This window comes from Triturus cristatus, chromosome 6, assembly GCF_964204655.1.
Source record: "Triturus cristatus chromosome 6, aTriCri1.1, whole genome shotgun sequence".
Lineage (NCBI taxonomy): Eukaryota > Metazoa > Chordata > Amphibia > Caudata > Salamandridae > Triturus > Triturus cristatus.
In genome coordinates, this window is record NC_140589.1 from 533,425,040 (window position 1) to 533,444,248 (window position 19,209).

General features: G+C 40.2%; 1 protein-coding gene across 9 annotated transcripts in view; it reads left to right on the forward strand.

Annotated features, from left to right (window-relative positions):
* MYO6 (myosin VI) overlaps nucleotides 1-19,209 on the forward strand; it is an 856,486-nt gene that overhangs the window by 613,192 nt on the left and 224,085 nt on the right. For all 9 annotated transcript variants that reach the window (XM_085610973.1, XM_085610975.1, XM_085610976.1 and 6 more), the window contains exons 23-24: nucleotides 10,038-10,167; nucleotides 18,765-18,855. In XM_085610973.1, the coding sequence (XP_085467099.1) occupies nucleotides 10,038-10,167; nucleotides 18,765-18,855 (221 nt within the window). The remainder of the gene's footprint in view (nucleotides 1-10,037; nucleotides 10,168-18,764; nucleotides 18,856-19,209) is intronic.

A 19,209-nucleotide genomic window follows, 5' to 3' on the forward strand; every position in this document is an offset into this window, starting at 1 on the left:
GAACTTTGGGGCTGGATCCGGAAGAGGGCACAGGGTTTCGGGACAGTGTTGTGAGCCCCAAAGTGATGGCTTCTTTCCCAATACCAGAATCTCGGTATTGTCTCTGTTGAGTTTAAGAGAATATTTGTTCATCCACTCAGCAGCGAGGCCCAAGCAGGAGTTCAAGGCCTGAAAGTTGTAGTTCTGAGCAGATGACTGGGAGAAGATGATTTGCGTGAAATCTGTGTATGAAAATAAAGTGAGGCCACAACTTTCCTTCATGTCAGCCATCGGGCCAACGTAGATGTTAAATAGTGTCATGCTTAAAGCTGATACTTGAAGAACTTGAGGAATATGCCCTGCCTTTTTCTTTAAGTGCAACTTAGAATCCATCCAATCATGAACAGCTTTGCCAACTTGTCCCTTCGAAACTTTCTGTTAAGCTTCATGTTGGCCCTAGTATCCTATTCATTCAGTGCCTCAAACTGATCAGGTCTTGGCTGTGGACTTACAGCAAACAACACTCAAAGTAAGCCCTTTCCTTCAATTAAAAAGTACCATTCTCAAGAAATTGCAGACTTTGTAGACTTTATTTCAATTCAGTAGCCTTGTGCTACTCCTTAAACTATAAGCTAGTATGTATCCTAACATTGACAAGCAGCTCACTGGCTGGACTTCCAACTGACAGTGGAAACTGGGCCTCTGCCAGCAACTTAGACTTACCCAGACAGGCACTCATTGGAAATTCAAATAGGCTTCTCAAAATACCTTGCAATCAAACATACGACAACACAATATCTCTTCAACCACAAAAATTCTTGAAATCAAAAACAATACACCTGTGTTTATGTGCACAGGTAAACGGTACAGAAATCAAACTCAACGCAAGAGCAGTATTACTTTAAGGCATTACACAATTACACACCAAGCTAGGTTTCGACCAGCAGCAAGCTAACATGGACCTGCAATTGTATATGTCTGTCTTATGACAAAATAAACTACCACTGTTCCTCTCCTAATTAGTACTTATTCACAGCTAGGTCATTAAGGAAATCATAAATTCAACTTAAACTTCCACTCAAAAGATCTCTAAATACAAAATCTTCATATAAAATGCATATGTTATGTTAAGTGTATTTGTAAAGCCCGCTATCACCCATGATGGTATCCGGGCGCTAGCCAGGTGTTTAAGGTAGCCTTGGGGTAGGGAGATTAATTAGTCAAAGAGCCACGTCTTCAGCTTCTTGAGGAATCTAAGATGAGAGAAGTCTGCTCTGATGTAATGTTGGAGGCCATCGCATGCTTTGGGGGCCATCTTAGAGAAGACTCAACCTCTGGTTCCACTTATGTGAATGTGTGGGAAGTGTGCTAGTAGGTTGATTGGAGGTGCCTGTATGGTTGGTGTGAGTGTATGTGGCTGTTCAGGTAAGTTGGGCCGTTTTTGTATGTGTGGGTGCAGAGCTTGAACTGTGCATGCTTGTATATTGAAAGCCAGTGTAGATCCTGAGGTGTGATGGAATGTGGGTTCTGTGTGGGAAGTTGAAGACAAGTCTGGCTACTGCGTTTTGGATGGTTTGCAGTCTTCTCGTAAGATCTTTTGGTAATCCCTGCGTAAAGGAAGTATCCATTTTCCAGTCTGCTGGTGCTGAGTGCTTAGGTGACAGTCTTTCTATTTGTTTGACAGCCAATTATAGGTCTTTCTCAAGAACCTCAGAGTGTGAAAGCAGGACACAGTCACAGTGTTGACCTGGTGAAGACAGGTCTAACTTATTGCCGATGATGAACGTGAGGTTTCCTGCGTGTGAGCATAGAGGGGGAATGGGTCTTAAGTCTGTGGGCCACCAGGTTGAGTGCCATGGTGAGGCATCCTTTCCGAAGTTCACCACTTCTGTTTTGTCAGTGTTCAGTTTGAGACAGTTCGCCTTCATCAAGGTGGCCACTTCAGACATGCTGGTAGTCAATGTGTTCTTTGTGTTTGGATCTGGTCAAGAGCAATAGTATGAGTTGTGTGTCATCTGCATAGGATAGAATGTTGATCTTGCGGGTGCAGATGACATAGGTGAGTGGGGTCATCTGCATGATAGAGGATAGGGCCTATTTAAGAGCCTTGAGGTGCTCCTCAGATCCATTTTCTGGCTTCTGAAGAGTAAGGTGCTAGGATGACTGTCTGAGATCTTCCAGTCAGAAATGAGCAGATCTAGGGAAGGCAGTCCCTGAATGCCAGCCTTATGTAGTCTTCTGATTAGGATGGGTTGGGAGACTGTGTCAAACATTGCAGAGGGGTCCAGTAGGATGAGCGTCACGGTTTCTCCTCTGTCTAGGATCCTATATTTGTCATCTGTTGCTGTGATGAGAGCTGTCTCTGTGCTGTGGTTGAGCCTGAATCGTGACTACGTGGGTCTTTAAAGCATCTGTTGATCACCGTTTCCAGTATCTTGGCTGGGTAAGGAAGGAGTGATGTTGGCTGGTAGTTCAAGAGATTGGCTAGGCCTGCTGAGGGCTTCTTCGGTAGGGTGTTGACAGCTGCATGCTTCCAGGCTTTAGGGAAAGTGGCTGTGTTGATGAAGGCATTTAGGATAGGCATAAGGGTTTAGTTGATGAGGGTGAGTCCTTTATTGAAGGCATGATGGTGGCATGGGGCTGATGGGGCCCGGGAGTAGATAGACTTCCTGGTGGTGGCAGTCTCGTTTGTGGTGACGGTGTTCCATGTGGTGAAGGTGTGTTCTCCGACAGAGATTGGTAGTCTTGCTGCGAGGTTGGTGGGAGTCACGTTGGGTGTCATTGTCGTATATGGCTGTAATTCTGTTGCTTAAGAAGTCCGAAAGGTTGTTGCATGGTTCTGAGAGGCGAAGAAGTTGCTTGTGGTGGCTGCTGGCATGGTGAAATATGTGATGATGGAGAATATGTCTTTGCTGCTGTTGGTGCTGATATTGATGTGGTTTGCTAGGGCCATCCTCTTGGTGTTTCAAATTTGTTGGTGGTAGCACCTTGTTAGAAATTGGTTTTCTGGCTGGCTAGGGTATGCACCCAAGCCAGGCAGATTCCACCACTCTAGTCAGGGGAGTTACACTTCTGAAAAATCCCCTGCTCACCCCCTTGGTAGCTTGGCACAAGCAGTCAGGCTTATCTTAGAGTCAGTGTGTAAAGCATTTACACATAATCAGCAGTAATACAGTAAAAACACTACAAAAGGACACTACCCCGTTTTTAGAAACATTCCCAATATTTATCTTTGACCAAAATGATGACAATCCAACATACAGTAATCCACAATACCAATAAAGCAAAAATAGACTTTATATACAGTTTCTTGAAGTTGATAGCTCCGTCCAGGTCTATCATGGCGTCGTGAGCTAAGAAATTCAACAGTTCTGGCCGACCGCGGTGACGTGGGCCAGCTTTGGTGTTGGGTACACCCGTAAAACAGTACCTTTGGAGATGCAGGACGTCTGACCTTGCAGTGAGCTCCATACGAGCGATGTCGGCAGGTATTGGTTCTGGGAGTCGGTGCAGGAGTCCTCGGGCCCTTGAAGTCACACGCGTTGCAGGTCAAACTCCTCGAGTTTGAAGTCAGGAGCGCTGGCATCGGCAGGCGTGAAGTGGAGCGGTGTGACGTGCGGTGCCCTCTGGTCTCGGTGCAGTCAGCGGCGTCAGTTGATGAACTAGAGGCAATCGGTGGGCCAAGGCGGCGGTATGGGACGGGGCGGTGCGTCATGTAACTGATAAGCAGTGCCCCAAATCCACGGTGCAATCAGCGGCTTTGAAGTCCGTTTGGAGTGGCGGCGTCAGTGAGACCAGGGCTGCGATGCAAAGCAGGACAGTGCTCCCTGTTTGCCACAAGCGGTGTCCACAGGTCACATTGCAGTTAAAAACTGTGCACAGACACTGCAGTGGCAGTTCTGAGAACCCCTTTGAAAGGCTACTGGTTTGGGTGGCACAATCAGTGCTGCAGGCCCACTAGTAGCATTTTATTTACTGGCCCTGGGCACACGTGCACATTACTAGGGACTTAGTAGTAAATAAAATAAACCAATCGTGGAAACACCAATCCATACACAATTCACTTCAGCATTAAATAGCAGTGTTAAAGTGCCCAGAGTCCTAAAACCAACAAAAACAAGGTCAAAAACGGGAGGCGAAAAACCAAAAAGTCTGTGGATGAACCCACTGAAATAGCCACGTCTAACACACCTTAATGTGGATTTGAAGAAATCCTTGTCCAAGGTTTCTTGACTCGCTCTCCACCCACAGTCCAGTTGCTTGCAGTGCCGTTTGGTTATCCTGATATATTGTCAAGACATAAATCACAACAATATTTTAACACTCCCCATAATACCAACAACCAGCAATATACTGCTGTTTTTTATGCACAATATAAAACCCAAAATAAAATACCAAAACACAACACAGACACACTCATCATCAACACTAGCACCACATCCCAAAACACACCACTCTAGTCACACCACATCACCACAGTCTTGCTCACCAATCCAACCTTTCAGACTGGACCGCCATATCACCTCTCCAACAAACTTCAACACCAGATCACCTCACCTCGAATCAGTCTGCCTGTCAATGTATCAACAATCGCAAATCGATATAGACTGACCGCACTCCGTAGTAATCCAATATTCAAATATTAACCAATGTTAATAGGTTAGGTGCTAGTGAGGGCCACCTCCTGATCAAGCGAGGTGTGTGAAATATATAGCAAAAACGTCCTCCTACAAGGAAAAGACGGACTCACGTCAGCACTCTGTATGGGCGCTTTTGAAGTATCTCGAACAAAGTCAAAGGAAAATCAGTAACGCTTTTATCATTTTACTTTTGTTCACAATTTTAATAAAGTTCTTCAGGAAACTGTTGCTCCTTCACATTATCAATCTCATGTTGAGCAAACAACTTTAAAGTAACGTATATAACTTCCAGTAACATTGAACTCCCCGATGCATTTCGGGTCTAACCCTTCGTCAGAGGGAATTTCCTATGAAAAAATGAAAAGAAACTGCTGTATCCAGGAGCACAACCAATGCAACACGTAATGGCGAAATCATTTAGAAATTACAATATTGTGGTGAATATAGCCGTAAACTAACAAATTCAACAATGGTAGAAAAGTTCTCACTTATGCACATGGTGAACATCAAATTACGTTCTAAAAGACCTGTAACTAAATTATCAAATTATCAAAGAATTTTGGTGCTGTGTTAAAAGTGTAAAAGAATTAAGGTTAATAAAGATGCAGAACGATATTCTAATGCTCACGAATGCTCTAAGCGTGCGAAAAGGTGTTGCTTGACCAATCGCGTTATCAGGAAATAAGAAAAAGTCTAAGAATTTCATAGAGTTGATGAAAAGCATAATTAGCAAGGCAAACGAAAGATGAAGCTTTCCAAAAGTAAAGAGATCGTAAATGTTAGTAGTGAATGAAAAGCATGTAAATGGGAGTGCTTAGAGGAGTGTACCTGTTACCGTGAATCCATCGACATGCATTCGAAAAATGGTGTCCAGCGTACCGAGACCCGGAAGTTAAATACTTTAAACCGGAAATGAACCCAGTTCGTACCTGGTCGCGTTATTGTCAAAAACAAACAAATAATGTGATTAAAGGTGCTCGGTGCCACATAAGTGAGACCTTGTTTAAAGTGCTACAGAACTCAAAAGCAGGAGTAAAAACGTTCCAATTTTTAAATGAAGAACAGCAAGGATAATGAGAGATGCACACGAGTGTATCCACTTACACTGATAATTGTTGCTATAGAAACGCGCGTATACAAGCTAGTTATTGACAAAGCGTAAACAGCAATATAACGTAAATAAATAGAAATACAACATTGCAGTATGAAGACGTGCATCTACTGAATAATGTGGGCTGAATCCTGCTGTGATTGAAAAAAATTGTGGAGAAACAATAATAGACAAAGTAACAACATAAAGCTGAGAAAATGACAGTATGTGAAAGTTTCACCATGTTATAGATAACAACTGAATTCAAGGTGTTCATTTAACCCCTTGGGGTGCACGGAATCAAGTAGATTAATCCAGAATAATTCTCGTTGGAGTAAAAATTTAAGATTGTCTCTTCCATCTTTTTGAATGATAAGTTCTAGAACCATGTATCTCAATTGGTTGATATTGTGTCTGGTTTCCAACAAATGTGCTGCTACCACAGATTTGGTATTTCTAGTACGGATGTTACTTTTATGTTCATTAAGACAAACCTTAAGTTTCCGTTCGGTTTTACCCACGTACGGTAAACCACATGGGCATTTCAACAAATATACAAAAAAACTTGAATCGCAGGTAACATTGACACGTAATTTAATTGGTGATCCTTTTGAAGGGTGTGTCACGCTAGCCCCCCTTATGATGTTATTGCAGTTGCCACAATGGTGACAAGGAATAGTTCCTGTTCTGATTGACTTTCTTTAGTAGTTGGAGAAGATTATGAGTTCACTGGTAAGCAAAAATGGGTGATGATTGAAAAATCCCTTTAAAATCTGTCTCTGACTGAAGTAATGGCCAATATTTTCATGCTGCTTGTAGAATACTTAGACACAAAAACCATTTTAGTTTCCTTCGAATCCGATTTGGCTTTGGTTTGAAGAAGATCAATCCTGCTTTTCTCCTGTGCTCGATTCATAGCATCCTGTAGAATGGACTCGGGATAAGCATGTTGTCTGAATTTGTTAATCAATAATGTACAGTTTTCATCATATTCTTCTTGTGTAGACGACATTCGTTTAATCCGTAACAGTTGTGAATAGGGTAAATGTTTTTTGAGTGATTTTTGGTGAAAGCTGGAAAAATGCAAAAGATTATTGTGATCTGTAGGTTTTGAAAAAAACAGTAGTACTCAATTGATTGCCTTCCAAAGTGACCCGTACGTCTAAATATGTAATACTGCTCATGCTCATATCATAAGTAAATTGAATATGTTCATCAATGGTATTAAACAGTGCAATGTTTGCCACTAGTTCTGACTCCTGTCCTTTCCAAATTAAAAAAATATCATCAATGTACCTGTAAAAAATAACCAAATGCTTAAACCAATGCTCCTGAGACAAAATATGATCGAGTTCAAACCTGTGCATAAACAAATTATCATATGAAGGTGCTGCACAATTGCCCATAGAAGTGCCAAATAATTGAGTGTAAAAATCATTATTCCAACAAAAATAACTGTGGTATAAATTGAAATGCATTAGTTCTAACAGAAAAATCTTGAGGTTGTCAGGTTTGGTGCTTGGAATCAAAAATGATTCTAGGGCCTGAAGCCCTTAATCATGCGGGATGGATGTATAAAGGGACTTCACATCGATAGTGCACAGAATAAGTGGAACGTGCTCATCTATCTCTATTGATCTGAGTTTAATGAGAAAATTAGTAGTATCCTTTACATATGTCGTCATATTCTGAACAAGTGGTTGTAGATGTCTATCAATATACTTGCCTGTAGGCTCATGTATAGAATTTCTAGTGCTCACTATAGGTCTAAACGGTGATTTTGCCATTACGTATTGCATTGGTTGTGCTCCTGGATACAGCAGTTTCTTTTCATTTTTTAAAAGAAAATTCCCCTGACGAAGGGTTAGACCCAATATGCATCGGGGAGTTCAATGTTACTGGAAGTTATATACGTTTCTTTAAAGTTGTTTGCTCAACATGAGATTGATAATGTGAAGGAGCAACAGTTTCCTGAAAAAGTTTATTAAAATTGTCAACATAAGTAAAATGATAAAAGCGTTACTGATTTTCCTTTGACTTTGTTCGAGATACTTCAAAGGGCTAAAGCGCCCATACAGAGTGCTGACGTGAGTCCGTCTTTTCCTTGTAAGAGGACGTTTTTGCTATAATGTATCAACAATCCACATAAATCCCCAACTCTAGGGTCTAACTAGCTACTAATTAATCTGATTAATTATTGCCTGTCGCATTCTTCACCAAAAGCTTTCAACTCTAAAGAGGGTCGATTCACAGGAGATGGAAAAACCTATATTCAAACACCCAACCACCTAGACAGATTACAGAAAGCTAGTTAGAATTAGAAGAATTAGAAGAAACAATATAAGTCAATTCATCAATAATGCAAATATGAAGTGCCTTAAAACGTAATTAGTCGTAGCACACTTGGTGAATAATCAATTAAAAGTAATAAGTCCTAAATACAAAAAGGAACACCCATGACTAGCTCTCTTTAAAGGACCTAGCAGAACTCTTCCCAACATAATGTTTATCAATCTTTTATAGTGTTTTAGACAAAGGAAGCACACAGATTCATGACATGACATTACATAAAGAGATGGTACTAAAATGTTACTTGAATAGTAAACCAAGCTGTTCGTTTCCCAACCACCACAAACAACTATTTCAAAATGAATTTCATCGGCCATTAATCATATTATTACTTGTACAGTAGAAATCATAAGTTTTACTATGCAGGAACAAGAGAAATTAAATCATACAATAAACTTTCCTACATAGGCATAACAATGGAGGTTTTCATTCAATGATCTTGCAAACTGTTTAAACCCATCCCCTCAGCCAAAGAAGCTAGAGAAAAAAATATTACATATACTGAGAAAGACACGTAGCTGAAGCTTAATTTTGAAGATTTTCTGAAAGAAAATAGAAAACAATGTACTTGCACAACATTTAAACAAGCCCGTTCAGTAATGTGGTGTAGTTATCCTAACTGAATCAAACCCATATTAAGCATTATTATTCTAATAAAGTAACCTGCCATGTTGCATTGTGCGGCATACATTTTTCGCAAAGCATGCTCTACTTACATACATGTTTTTTATCAGGATAAGCTGTATTTTCATTACATGGTTTTATATGTAACAAGCTGACATTATTTCATGTGTAACAGGAAATTTGGTGTGGTCACGTCTTGGGGCATGGAGAGTGTATGTGATATGCATGTGACATGTTTGTGGTGTGTGAGTGTTTTGAGCTTTGTTTAAAGGTTGATGAGCTGCAAGTCACCCAAAGTGGCTGCTTCTCATTAATCCTTTAGCTGTAAATTTAAAGTTTATGATTTGAATTGATTGACAACATGATACAACTTTGAGAATATTTGTGTTCCATAAATTCTTAGTAGTACATGAATTAAGTTAAATTCCCAAACCACTAAACAGTATTTCAAAAATAGTTATTTTAGAGTATGCTCTCACTGACTGCCAAATATAGGCTGGTTCTGTTTACATTTTGTTTAGTTAAATCACATGGAATGGCTAGCACCTTTTTGGGGAAGATTATCCACCTTCAATCCTATCACCTACCTGTCTCAAACTTGGTGATTGGCATCCCATTTAAACAAACTAACTTTCGGGACGGTGTGGTGTATGGTGTCTTGAAGAAATGGCAGCATTATAGCTTACAACTTGTGTTTGAGAAATATACATTTGATTGCTAAATTTGCATTAGACATCAATAACATGTAAAATATAAGGCTGCCGCCAGGTTTGCGTTTGAATCTGCATAAACATTATTATTAAAAAATACCAATAAATATTCTTATACATACAATGACGGTTATATCCAGTCATACATGTTGCCAGGATTTTCAGCTGTTCTGCTACAATATTTTTCCATCATTTGAAGCTCTGAATATTTAAAACTATGCTTGCACACAGCCTTTACGTAACTTTTTGTTTGCTTTATTACTTATAAAACATTATAAATAAGGATCTCTTGCACATGAAATCTTTCCAAATTATATATAGAAATGTTAGAAAAACGTCTTTGAAATTACGCATCAAAAGGTAGAAACAGTCCAAAGTATGGTGGAAAAACATAAGTTTAAACACGAGGAGGTATTCTATCAACACTTATTTCCTGGTACTGAAGTCTATGAAAATGGGAATTTCATATTTTCTGATTTGTACATTTTCACTTTCCAAAAGTTTATATTTAAAACACACTTGAATTATGTAAAAAACTGAAGCATGTACATTTTAACTTCATGCCGACAATATTTTATACTCCTTACTAATGCTGTAAATATATGATTTATTGTCTCTGATGTAAAACTGGCTTGTTTTCTTCAGTTTGCAGAGTTTGATCAAATTATGAAGTCCGATCCAGATCATTTAGCAGAGCTTATTCGACGTGTCAATCATTGGCTAATCTGCAGTCGTTGGAAAAAGGTCCAGTGGTGTGCACTCTCTGTGATAAAATGTAGGTATTTGCAGTTTGCACTATGCATCAATAATGAAAGGGTATTCAAATATCCATATTTCTCTTGATTCAGTACTTGACCATCACCATCAAACCATGCAAAATATATACAAGTCACATTGTTTATAAAAATCTCATCAGAGGACAGTGCTACTATTGGGAGAGGAGTCTGGTGTTTTCCTTTTCACCAACCAAATGCTTGAATGTTCGTTCCTACTATTGCATTGTTGGTTTCTGGGGATTTACCTAGATTTGCATGATGTGGTATGCCCCAGCCCCTGTTCATTTGACAGAGACAGTTGTCTGCCAGCTTGTGGATTTTTCCAGTGGCAGTCTCCATAAAGAGGTTAGTTCTTTTAACCTCCCCACTAAATTATGCTGATATTAATGTAGATTGTGTGTTGATGGTTATTATGCATGAATGGCAGCATTTTAGGTAGTGGTTGAGAAGTAATCCTGTCATCGGAAAATTCTTATGAGATGAAAACATTATTTTCTTGGAACTCGAATGGTACTCATAAATATATTTGGTCACTATTGGGTGCAAACATGTTCCTCAAAATCTTCCTTCTGCTCAACAATCACCCTGTTCACCACTTAAGCTTCTGGTGACCCACATGGCTTTTGCCGTAAAGGATCAGCACTCTTTCCATTATGGTTGGAATGATTCGCTTGATTATATATATTTGACCCAAACACCCTTCTGTGGACTCAATGTGCCAACCATTTGATTTAGAAGGAACAATATTAAACAAAATCCCAAGTCACTGCTCACCATGCTTAGATCAAGAGTCCCTGGTGCATCACCACAGAGTTAGTAATTTTATGAGAATTCTATACAGTCCCACCTTTGACATTGACAGCACTGTTTAGGATGTCCGTGTACCCTAATGGGATTAGACCATCTAATGTAAAACTTCTCTCATTTGCCAGGCAAGCTAATGCCGCCGTTATTGGAATCCTGTATGATCCTCTGATCTGCCTCCTGTCCTACATTTGTTCTCCCATCTCCCTCCTGTAAAAAGCAACTCTCTTTTTCAAACTCTCATACCTTACACCTATTGGAGTACCTGCACCTTCCAAAATTCCAACCTGCTTCAATCAGCAAGGAACAAGATGCCCTCAAAAGTGCAAACGAAAAGTAACCTGTAACCCAATTAGTACATAGGCTAACAGTGTTGTCTGTAGAGCTTTATTCCAATTGATTCCACCACTTACTGGTAATTGGATAGCTTCCTTGATCACTCGATTTAAGGGCTGTCTTTTTATGTTTTATACCACACCTGTAGAGGTACTCTGAAGAGTCTGTACTTGTAAATTGCACATTATAGACTCGGGCAACCCCTCCCTGCAGAAAACATCTTCCAAGAAGTTGATTACTTAATCAGTAGTGACCTTCTCAGCAATTCCTAATTCTGGCCATTTAACATAATATTGTATCAGGACTAAAGGGAAAGCATTCTTCATAGTAGGGAGATGAAAAGATCCCATGAGGCCTACACCTGTTCCCCCTAAACAAAAATGCAATCTAACTCTTTTAGATGACCAGTCCATGCCTCTTCAAAGTAATTTTGTAACTGTACCAATTTGTACAATTTTGTGAAAAGTAGTCAGATTGAACAATAGCATTGTAGTATTTATCTGCATGTTCAAGAAGTATAAAAGAAAGCAGGTAATCTTTTCTACTTCAAATTGTTGTTTACTGTCAGACATGTTGTTCCCAGCTACTGATTATTTTGAATTTATTTTCTCAACATGCCTAGGAAAAATTAAACAAATCCTTGAATTTTTGTTTCTGGATAAATGTTATTAATAGTGGTTATCATAGCATGTTTGAAGGCAGTTATTATTTTTTCTAGGACTTTAATTCATTGTTTCTTTTTTTAGAAAGTATACATTGTTTGTCTGGCAGTAAAGCCTGTGGTATTATTTAATTTACTATGTATAGTGTAAATCTGGGTAAATGGGTGGGGAGTTGTTTTAAACACCTCGTCGATCATCCACATTTCACTATTTTCTTGACATCCAGTGAAAATATTAGTATTTTTAGGGTTCTTGTTATCATAGAGAAACAATGATTGTAGGTTTCTGTTAGTTTGGGAGGAATATCAATGTCACTAAGAGTACTTTGTTGCTTTGGATGTACATTTATCGCCTGCCTTTTAATGTAAATCCTTTGTTTTAAATTGAGAATTTTGGGCATTTCTCCAGAAACATTTACATAGAGTTCATTTCTCTTAGAAATGAACTATATGTCTCATTGGTGATGGCTCCTAAGGCCTTCATTTGTTGAACATTTTTTCTCACTTATAATTCTGTTGCAGAAGCAGAGTGGTTATGTTCAGGTGTATGTTCAAGTCACCAAGAGTAACTGCTATGCCTTGGCAACGAGTTGAGAAGTAAATCAACAATTTTTCAGCAATGAGCCCTTGGGTCAGTCTGTCTCTCCTTACAATAAATGTATTCCTTGTGCTTGAAAATTGCATTTCCCCTTTTAGATAAAAAGTAGTCCACTATGTTTCTCATATTGACCTGTATAAAAATAGGAAATAAAGTTATTGCTGTTTTATTTTATTGCTCGATTTGTCGGTCTTTTTGATTTTATATGTGATAATTTTTTTTAACCAATCTTCTGTCAGGCTTCAATTTCATTTGATTTTAGATTTTCGCGAGGTAGTTTTCTTTTGTTGTTTCTGAAATAGAGTAAAAATGTTAAACATGTATCTGATTATGAATTCAATTAATTTATTCCCATTTTTTTATCTGTTAAATAGAATTTTTTAATACAGCTAGTAACTGTAAAAAAAAATGTTCCTGTTCTTTCTAATTTTAAAGTTGAGGATTTACAGTACTTGGAAAATGAAAAGAAAATGTCTCATTTTATTAATGTGTTTATATAATTTATGTTTTTAAACTACATTTATTCTTAATATTTTAACATGATTTTTTAATTGTGTGCTTAAAAAATTAATGGAACAAACGTGCTAAAGGTTAGATACATCTAAATACATTATTATGCATGGAGAAGGTATTTGTGGTAAAGATTGCATAGTAAACTACAATGGTGAAAAAACATGCATGATATCAACTTAAATTCCTCCTCAGGGAGCTGGGCGTGCCTTGGGTGCTGGGTAGCATGTTTCCTGTATGAAGCGCGACCTGAGTGGAAACCTGATTATTTTAAAAGATCCGATTGTGCTACTATTAGTGTGTAACCTTGGTGCCATCATTGCCTTGATCAAATTCTACCAACTAGAGTAAATAGGTAGAGCAATAATTCTCTGATACCATGTGAGAGGGTATAGGAGCAGAGGCGGAAAGCCTATCACTCTCCTCACCCTATCTAGCCAGGCAGGAAGAATGCCACTGTATCTGAGCTAATGTTTAACGGAACAGGACTATGCTGCCATTGTCTGTGCATATCATTATTGTGACAGGGTCAGTTGTTGGGTCCGATATCTTCTATCTATCTAAATTGCGCTACCAATTTCATCTAAATGAAAAATAACAAAGGAAGTAGATAACCAAGTCTACTGTGCACATCAGTGCTTCCAAAAAAACGTTTTCCCACAAAGCATTACCAAAAACATCATGTATAAACAAAACATATTTGTGGACCACTAAAATTATGCTAGGACTACTCCATTCATATAGGAGGTAGGGGTTAGTGATTTCTTGGGTGTTTAATACTCAGGGCTCCATACAATCACTAAAGTGTCTCTAGTTAAAAGAAAATGATGCAACAACAAAGACGAGCAGGGAAGGTAGAAGTTTGGGAGTTGGTGTATTTACGGGTGCCAACAGGAGGTAGAAAGATATTCTGAAAAGAAAACTTTCCTAAGCCCATTTAAATCAATTATAGCTTTGTATTCTCTGTGCAAAAAAATAATGTTGAACAAATGCAGGCAAATGACAAAAGGTAAATTCTACACCGTGCAAACTCTGTGTCACATCTTTCCACATCTGGAGTTCCCACACATGGTGTAAGACACCATTACCTTGGTCCCATTGCACCTCGATTACAGCAGCTAACTTTCTCTTTGGCCCCTAACTTCATAATTTGCAGATTCCACAGAATCCATATTGCCACCCCTGACCAATCATACACCTAGGCATGTGCAACCTCATCACCTTCTATAGCTGCTCTGGGTTCCTGTGGTAAGACATGTCTTTCAAGAGCCCCTGCTTTTGATATCAGGCAACTCCTTGCTATTCCTTCTCCTAACTATTCTTTTCTTTAGAATGTCTGGTATTGGCAGGAGCTACTGATTGACCAACCTCTGGAACTTGATCAGTGAGAATTAAGATGCAACAACCACCTTGAGTTCAAGAGACCGATTACATCACAAAACTAGCTTAGGCACAAGGTACATGTTTGCAAGCATGACTCTATCGGCATCACAACTTTCTGCATTACTTCATGACGTTCCAGCCACAAGTCCGCCAAAACATGGTTAGAACACTTCTTTCCCGCATGCACATGACACACAGTGCTTTTCAAAGAGGCCACAATATAACGGTGAAGCCATACATAGTAAAGTTGGTAGTCATCATCCAACTTCCCAGAAAGTGGTCTGTCATCTTGACAGAGGTTTAAAGTTTAAATACAAATGCTACAGCACAATACAATCTATGGATCTAAGCTAAGAACAGCAACAGCTTCAGCAAGGCATAAAAAGGCAGTGTTTCAGTGCAATTCCCAACTATTTGAAATTACATTAATTGATACTTCTCGCTACTGCTAATCCAAATACTTAGGAAGTTGATGCTGCTCACACAATCAGTCTTCTATGATCTGAAGCGTCCCTGTGCTGAAATCCACCCTACCCATTTACCATTTATTTCCTTTTCATTCCTCTGCGCTCCCACTTCTCCCTCTTGTTGCCCGTCCTGTGATCTGATAGAGGCTTCTAGCTGCAGATTCCTTACCTTTGAATATCTCCATGCGTCAGACTGGATCTGGAAGATATTCAGTCAGAACTCATGCTTGCTAGCCGGTGGCGTCGTTCGGCTCCGCATCGCCTGCATCGTCCTACCCGAAAGTGGCGTACACGGTACCTATATAAGTGCCACCTCAGTGCTCTGACGTCCGTTCTTTCTGCGCCAGATAGCACTGATCCGGATTGAGTTTCCCCTCACGTGCTTTTTGACTGGTCTTTTCTACTTTTTGGCGACCTGTTGGGATTTTAACTCCTGGTGTGATGATGTCACCAAAGAAACCAGCTTGTTTCAAATGATGTGGGGACTGTCAAAGGCAGATGTCGGTGGCAGGCCCTCAAAATGATGTGGGGACTGTCAAAGGCAGATGTCGGTGGCAGGCCCTCACTTGGTGTGTTTGTGGTGCCTGTAGCCGAGACACAACTCCAGGGTGCGTGAGGATTGCCACACCATGAACCCCAAGCTGCTGAGGAAGCAAACCCTCAAGTTCCTCACCGCCCAAAATTGGTTGACTCAGCAACACTCAAGTCCTGTTCAAGTGGAAGGTCCTAGGACTGTCCACGGAACCCCTCCTGATGTTCTTCATCACACTCACAGTCATCAGGGAAGTCAAGTCATTCCCACAAGCACCGAAGTCGAAGAAGTCCATACACTTCTCAACTTCCCAGCATCCGTCGTCCTTCGACGAGATGAGCGAGCATTAGCACTCCAGGAACCACCAGTCGGCAGGGCCTAATCCTGGGTCTGCTCCACAATTCCTTCATTTTCTCAGAGCCTTAGCGACCCCTGCCCAACTTAAAGAATTTTATGATGCCATGCGCCTCATCTTTGGGTGCCCCAGCCCCTCTGGAGAGCCTTCAGGCCCTACGGGCGTGGGAGGACCCCTACTGGGTTCATGCTCGCAGGTTTGCTCTTGGCGCCAGTTAGGCACCAAGGATCCCTCTCTGGATCTGGAGTGGAGCCCTCGGCGAGACCAAGACCTCCCGCCGACATCCTATCCTAGATCACACCTTCCCAAGCTTTTCTTGAAAGAGGAGAAGTTCAAAATGCTCATTCTCGCCCAAGTTTTGTCTGCCTTAGAACTGGGAGACTAGAAGGTAGCGTTGCATTTGCAGGACACATATTGTCTAATCCCTTTTGTGCCGGCTCACAGATGCTATCTGCGGTTCACAGTGGGCCAAGAGCACTTTCAGTTTTCTATGCTACTTTTCGGCTTTACCAGCTCCCATTGGGTGTTCACCAAGGTGATGGTAGTGGTTGCAGCTCATCTGCAGGGGTCGAGGATTTCAGTCTTCCCTTACCTCGACTACTGGTTGTTGAAGGCGGCCTTACCCCAGGCAGTTGTCAGACACCTTTAGACTACGCTGAACCTCCTGTGCTCGCTAGGGTTTACTATCAACATGCAGAAGTCACACCTTACTCCTTTTCATCAGAGATGTTTGGGCCTATCCTCCAGGGTGTGGAGTCCAGGATATCCAGACTTTTATACCGATGTTTCAGCCTCTATCCTATATTTCAGTGGGAATTACTCTGAGGCTGCCCTCCCACATCGCATTTTCTTTAACTCATGATTCACCTGACCTATCCGCCGCACTCTATTCTAACTGGAATGTTTGAATGCCCTTTTTTTTCACTCTGTTTAACGCCCAGACACTGACACATCGGCCTCACTCCATTTAAAGTGGACTGTTTGAACATCTCTTTTTTTCACTTTTTTTAATTTTCTCACTTTGTTTATCGTTCTGTCACCCGGTTACTCACAATTACCATTGATAGGAACCTAGGCGTCTCATTTTTGTCTTTCTTGTTTCGTTAGGAATGGACCCCCTGAAGAAGGGCGGTTTTACTGCCCGAAATGCATTGGGGCTATTATGAATGTATTTAAAGCTGTATGGATAACCAACTATGGATTTATGAATAATAATATACAATGACCTCATGAAAGCAATGAGCAGAAACTTTTGCAGAATACATTAAAAAGAGGTATTGACTGCAACGTTGGATTCTTTTGGATTATTTGAGTAAAACTTTTATCTTTTGATTCACTGCAGTGTGCATTGAGGGTCACTTCCGAGTGGGGAGGTGTAACTATAATCCATTCCATGTATGCCAGAATTTCACCCTGCCTATTTTCTTTGCTCTGACCCATCCTTCCAAAGAGGAGGAGAGACTCCACCATCTGGACCCAAAAAGAGTGTTCTTGTTTTATCTTGACTGCACAAAAGAGTTCTGGGTGGATGCTCTACTCTTTGTCAGCTATGTTGGAGGAAAGGCTGTGCAGAAGTGGATCATCTTGTGCATTAAGATCAGCTACGTATTAGCCAAGATACAACCTCCTGAGGGCTTGCGGGTTCACTCCACCAATGTCAAGACTGCAACCCCTGCTTTAGCGCACAACATTCCTCTCCTGGACATCTGTTTGGCAGCGATGTGGACATCACTGCACACATTCACAAAACATTACTGCCTGGACAGTCAGGTCCGTCGTGACAGGCACTTTGCCCATTTGGTCCTGCAGGACTTTCTGGTTTAATAGGCTCCGTAGACCAATCTCCAGGGAGGTATTGCTTGGATAGCTCTTCAAAGGTAAAGAATCTGCAGTTAGAAGTCTCTATCAGATGAACAAGTTACTTACCTTTGGTAACTCCTTGTCTGGTAAAGACTCTATCTAGCTGCAGACTTATTATGGATTCTCCCATCCTCCCCACTCTGCGAACCAGTTCAGGTGTAAGGGACACCTTTTCAGGGCCGGAGTCTTTTCCACGCCAGTGGTCAGTTCTAATCGTGGCTCTGTGCTCCAATCGTGACAAGTTACGAAATTAACTGATGTCAGCATGCTGAGGTGGGCCCTATATAGGTACTGTGCACCTAACTTCCGATACTGACAACGTGGAGCCAAACAAAGCCACCTAGCGGCATGCAGGGGTACTGCTTGAAAATCTTCTGGATCCAGCCTGATATCTGGGGATAGTCAAAAGTAAGGAATCTGCAGCTATATAGACTCTTTACCATATAAGACATTACCAAAGCTAAGTAACTTGTTCTTTTCAACCTTTTCTAACTCTAAGAGATATCTGGGGGTATTTTATCTTTCCACTTCCAGATTGGGATTTTTTCTTTCCTCCTCCCTGGATTCTTTGAGTGAGTGGTGGGTGACAATAACGTGCAGCCTGCCTGTTAATATTCTGTTCTGAACTTTCAAGGATGTAAGGGCAGCAGATGAAAAAGGTGAGCTGGAGAAAGGAGAAGATAGCAAAATATTCTAAGGGCCGTAGCACTGAGACTTGGAGCAGAAACACCTGCAGCAGAAATACTTGAGGGCAGAAGAATATGTGACCATTAGTGATCCGTTGCTAAGAGAAGCTATTCTCAGCAATGCTTAGGGCTGTAAACGCATGAAACAACAAACAAATATGTTGTATGTTCTTTATTTTGTATTTTGGGTAGACCTAATTTCCTGTTGCATAGTTGTTAATGTTAACTGAGTGTTCTAAAAGCATACATTATGGTTAAGAAGTTTGAGGAATTTGAAAAACTTTTTTCAAATAAATACCCTACATACGTCTGCTATTGCTTGCTGTATTTCCTAATAATTCCTTGTCATTATACATCTTTTGTAGTAGGCATCTTTTATCAGTAATCTGCATTTGATATTTCAGTGAAAAACAAAATCCAGTATCGAACAAGTGCGTGTATTAAAATGCAGAAGACTGTTCGCATGTGGCTGTGCAAAAGAAAACACAAACCACGGTAATGTATTCAGCTACTTGACATGTTTCTCATTGTTAATAGACGACTCTTACATTTGAATGCACTTTTATAACTTACTATGAATATAATTTGCTTTGTCTTTTTTATGTCGTATTTCATTTCAATTGATTTTATAATCTTTTTTCTATTTTTTTTAAATAGCAGAGTGTCCAGCTCAGGCAAAATACTTACAATTTTGATGGATTATCATTAGCAGTGATATGTGTTCTCCTGATATGATTTGGAGTAGTGGAAGGTTTTAAAAGTTTTTTTACTGAAGGATATGAGTGAAAGGGCATGTATGCGGCAAATGCTGGTAGGTTAGGTTTTGCCTTATATTGTCTTTGGTGTTTA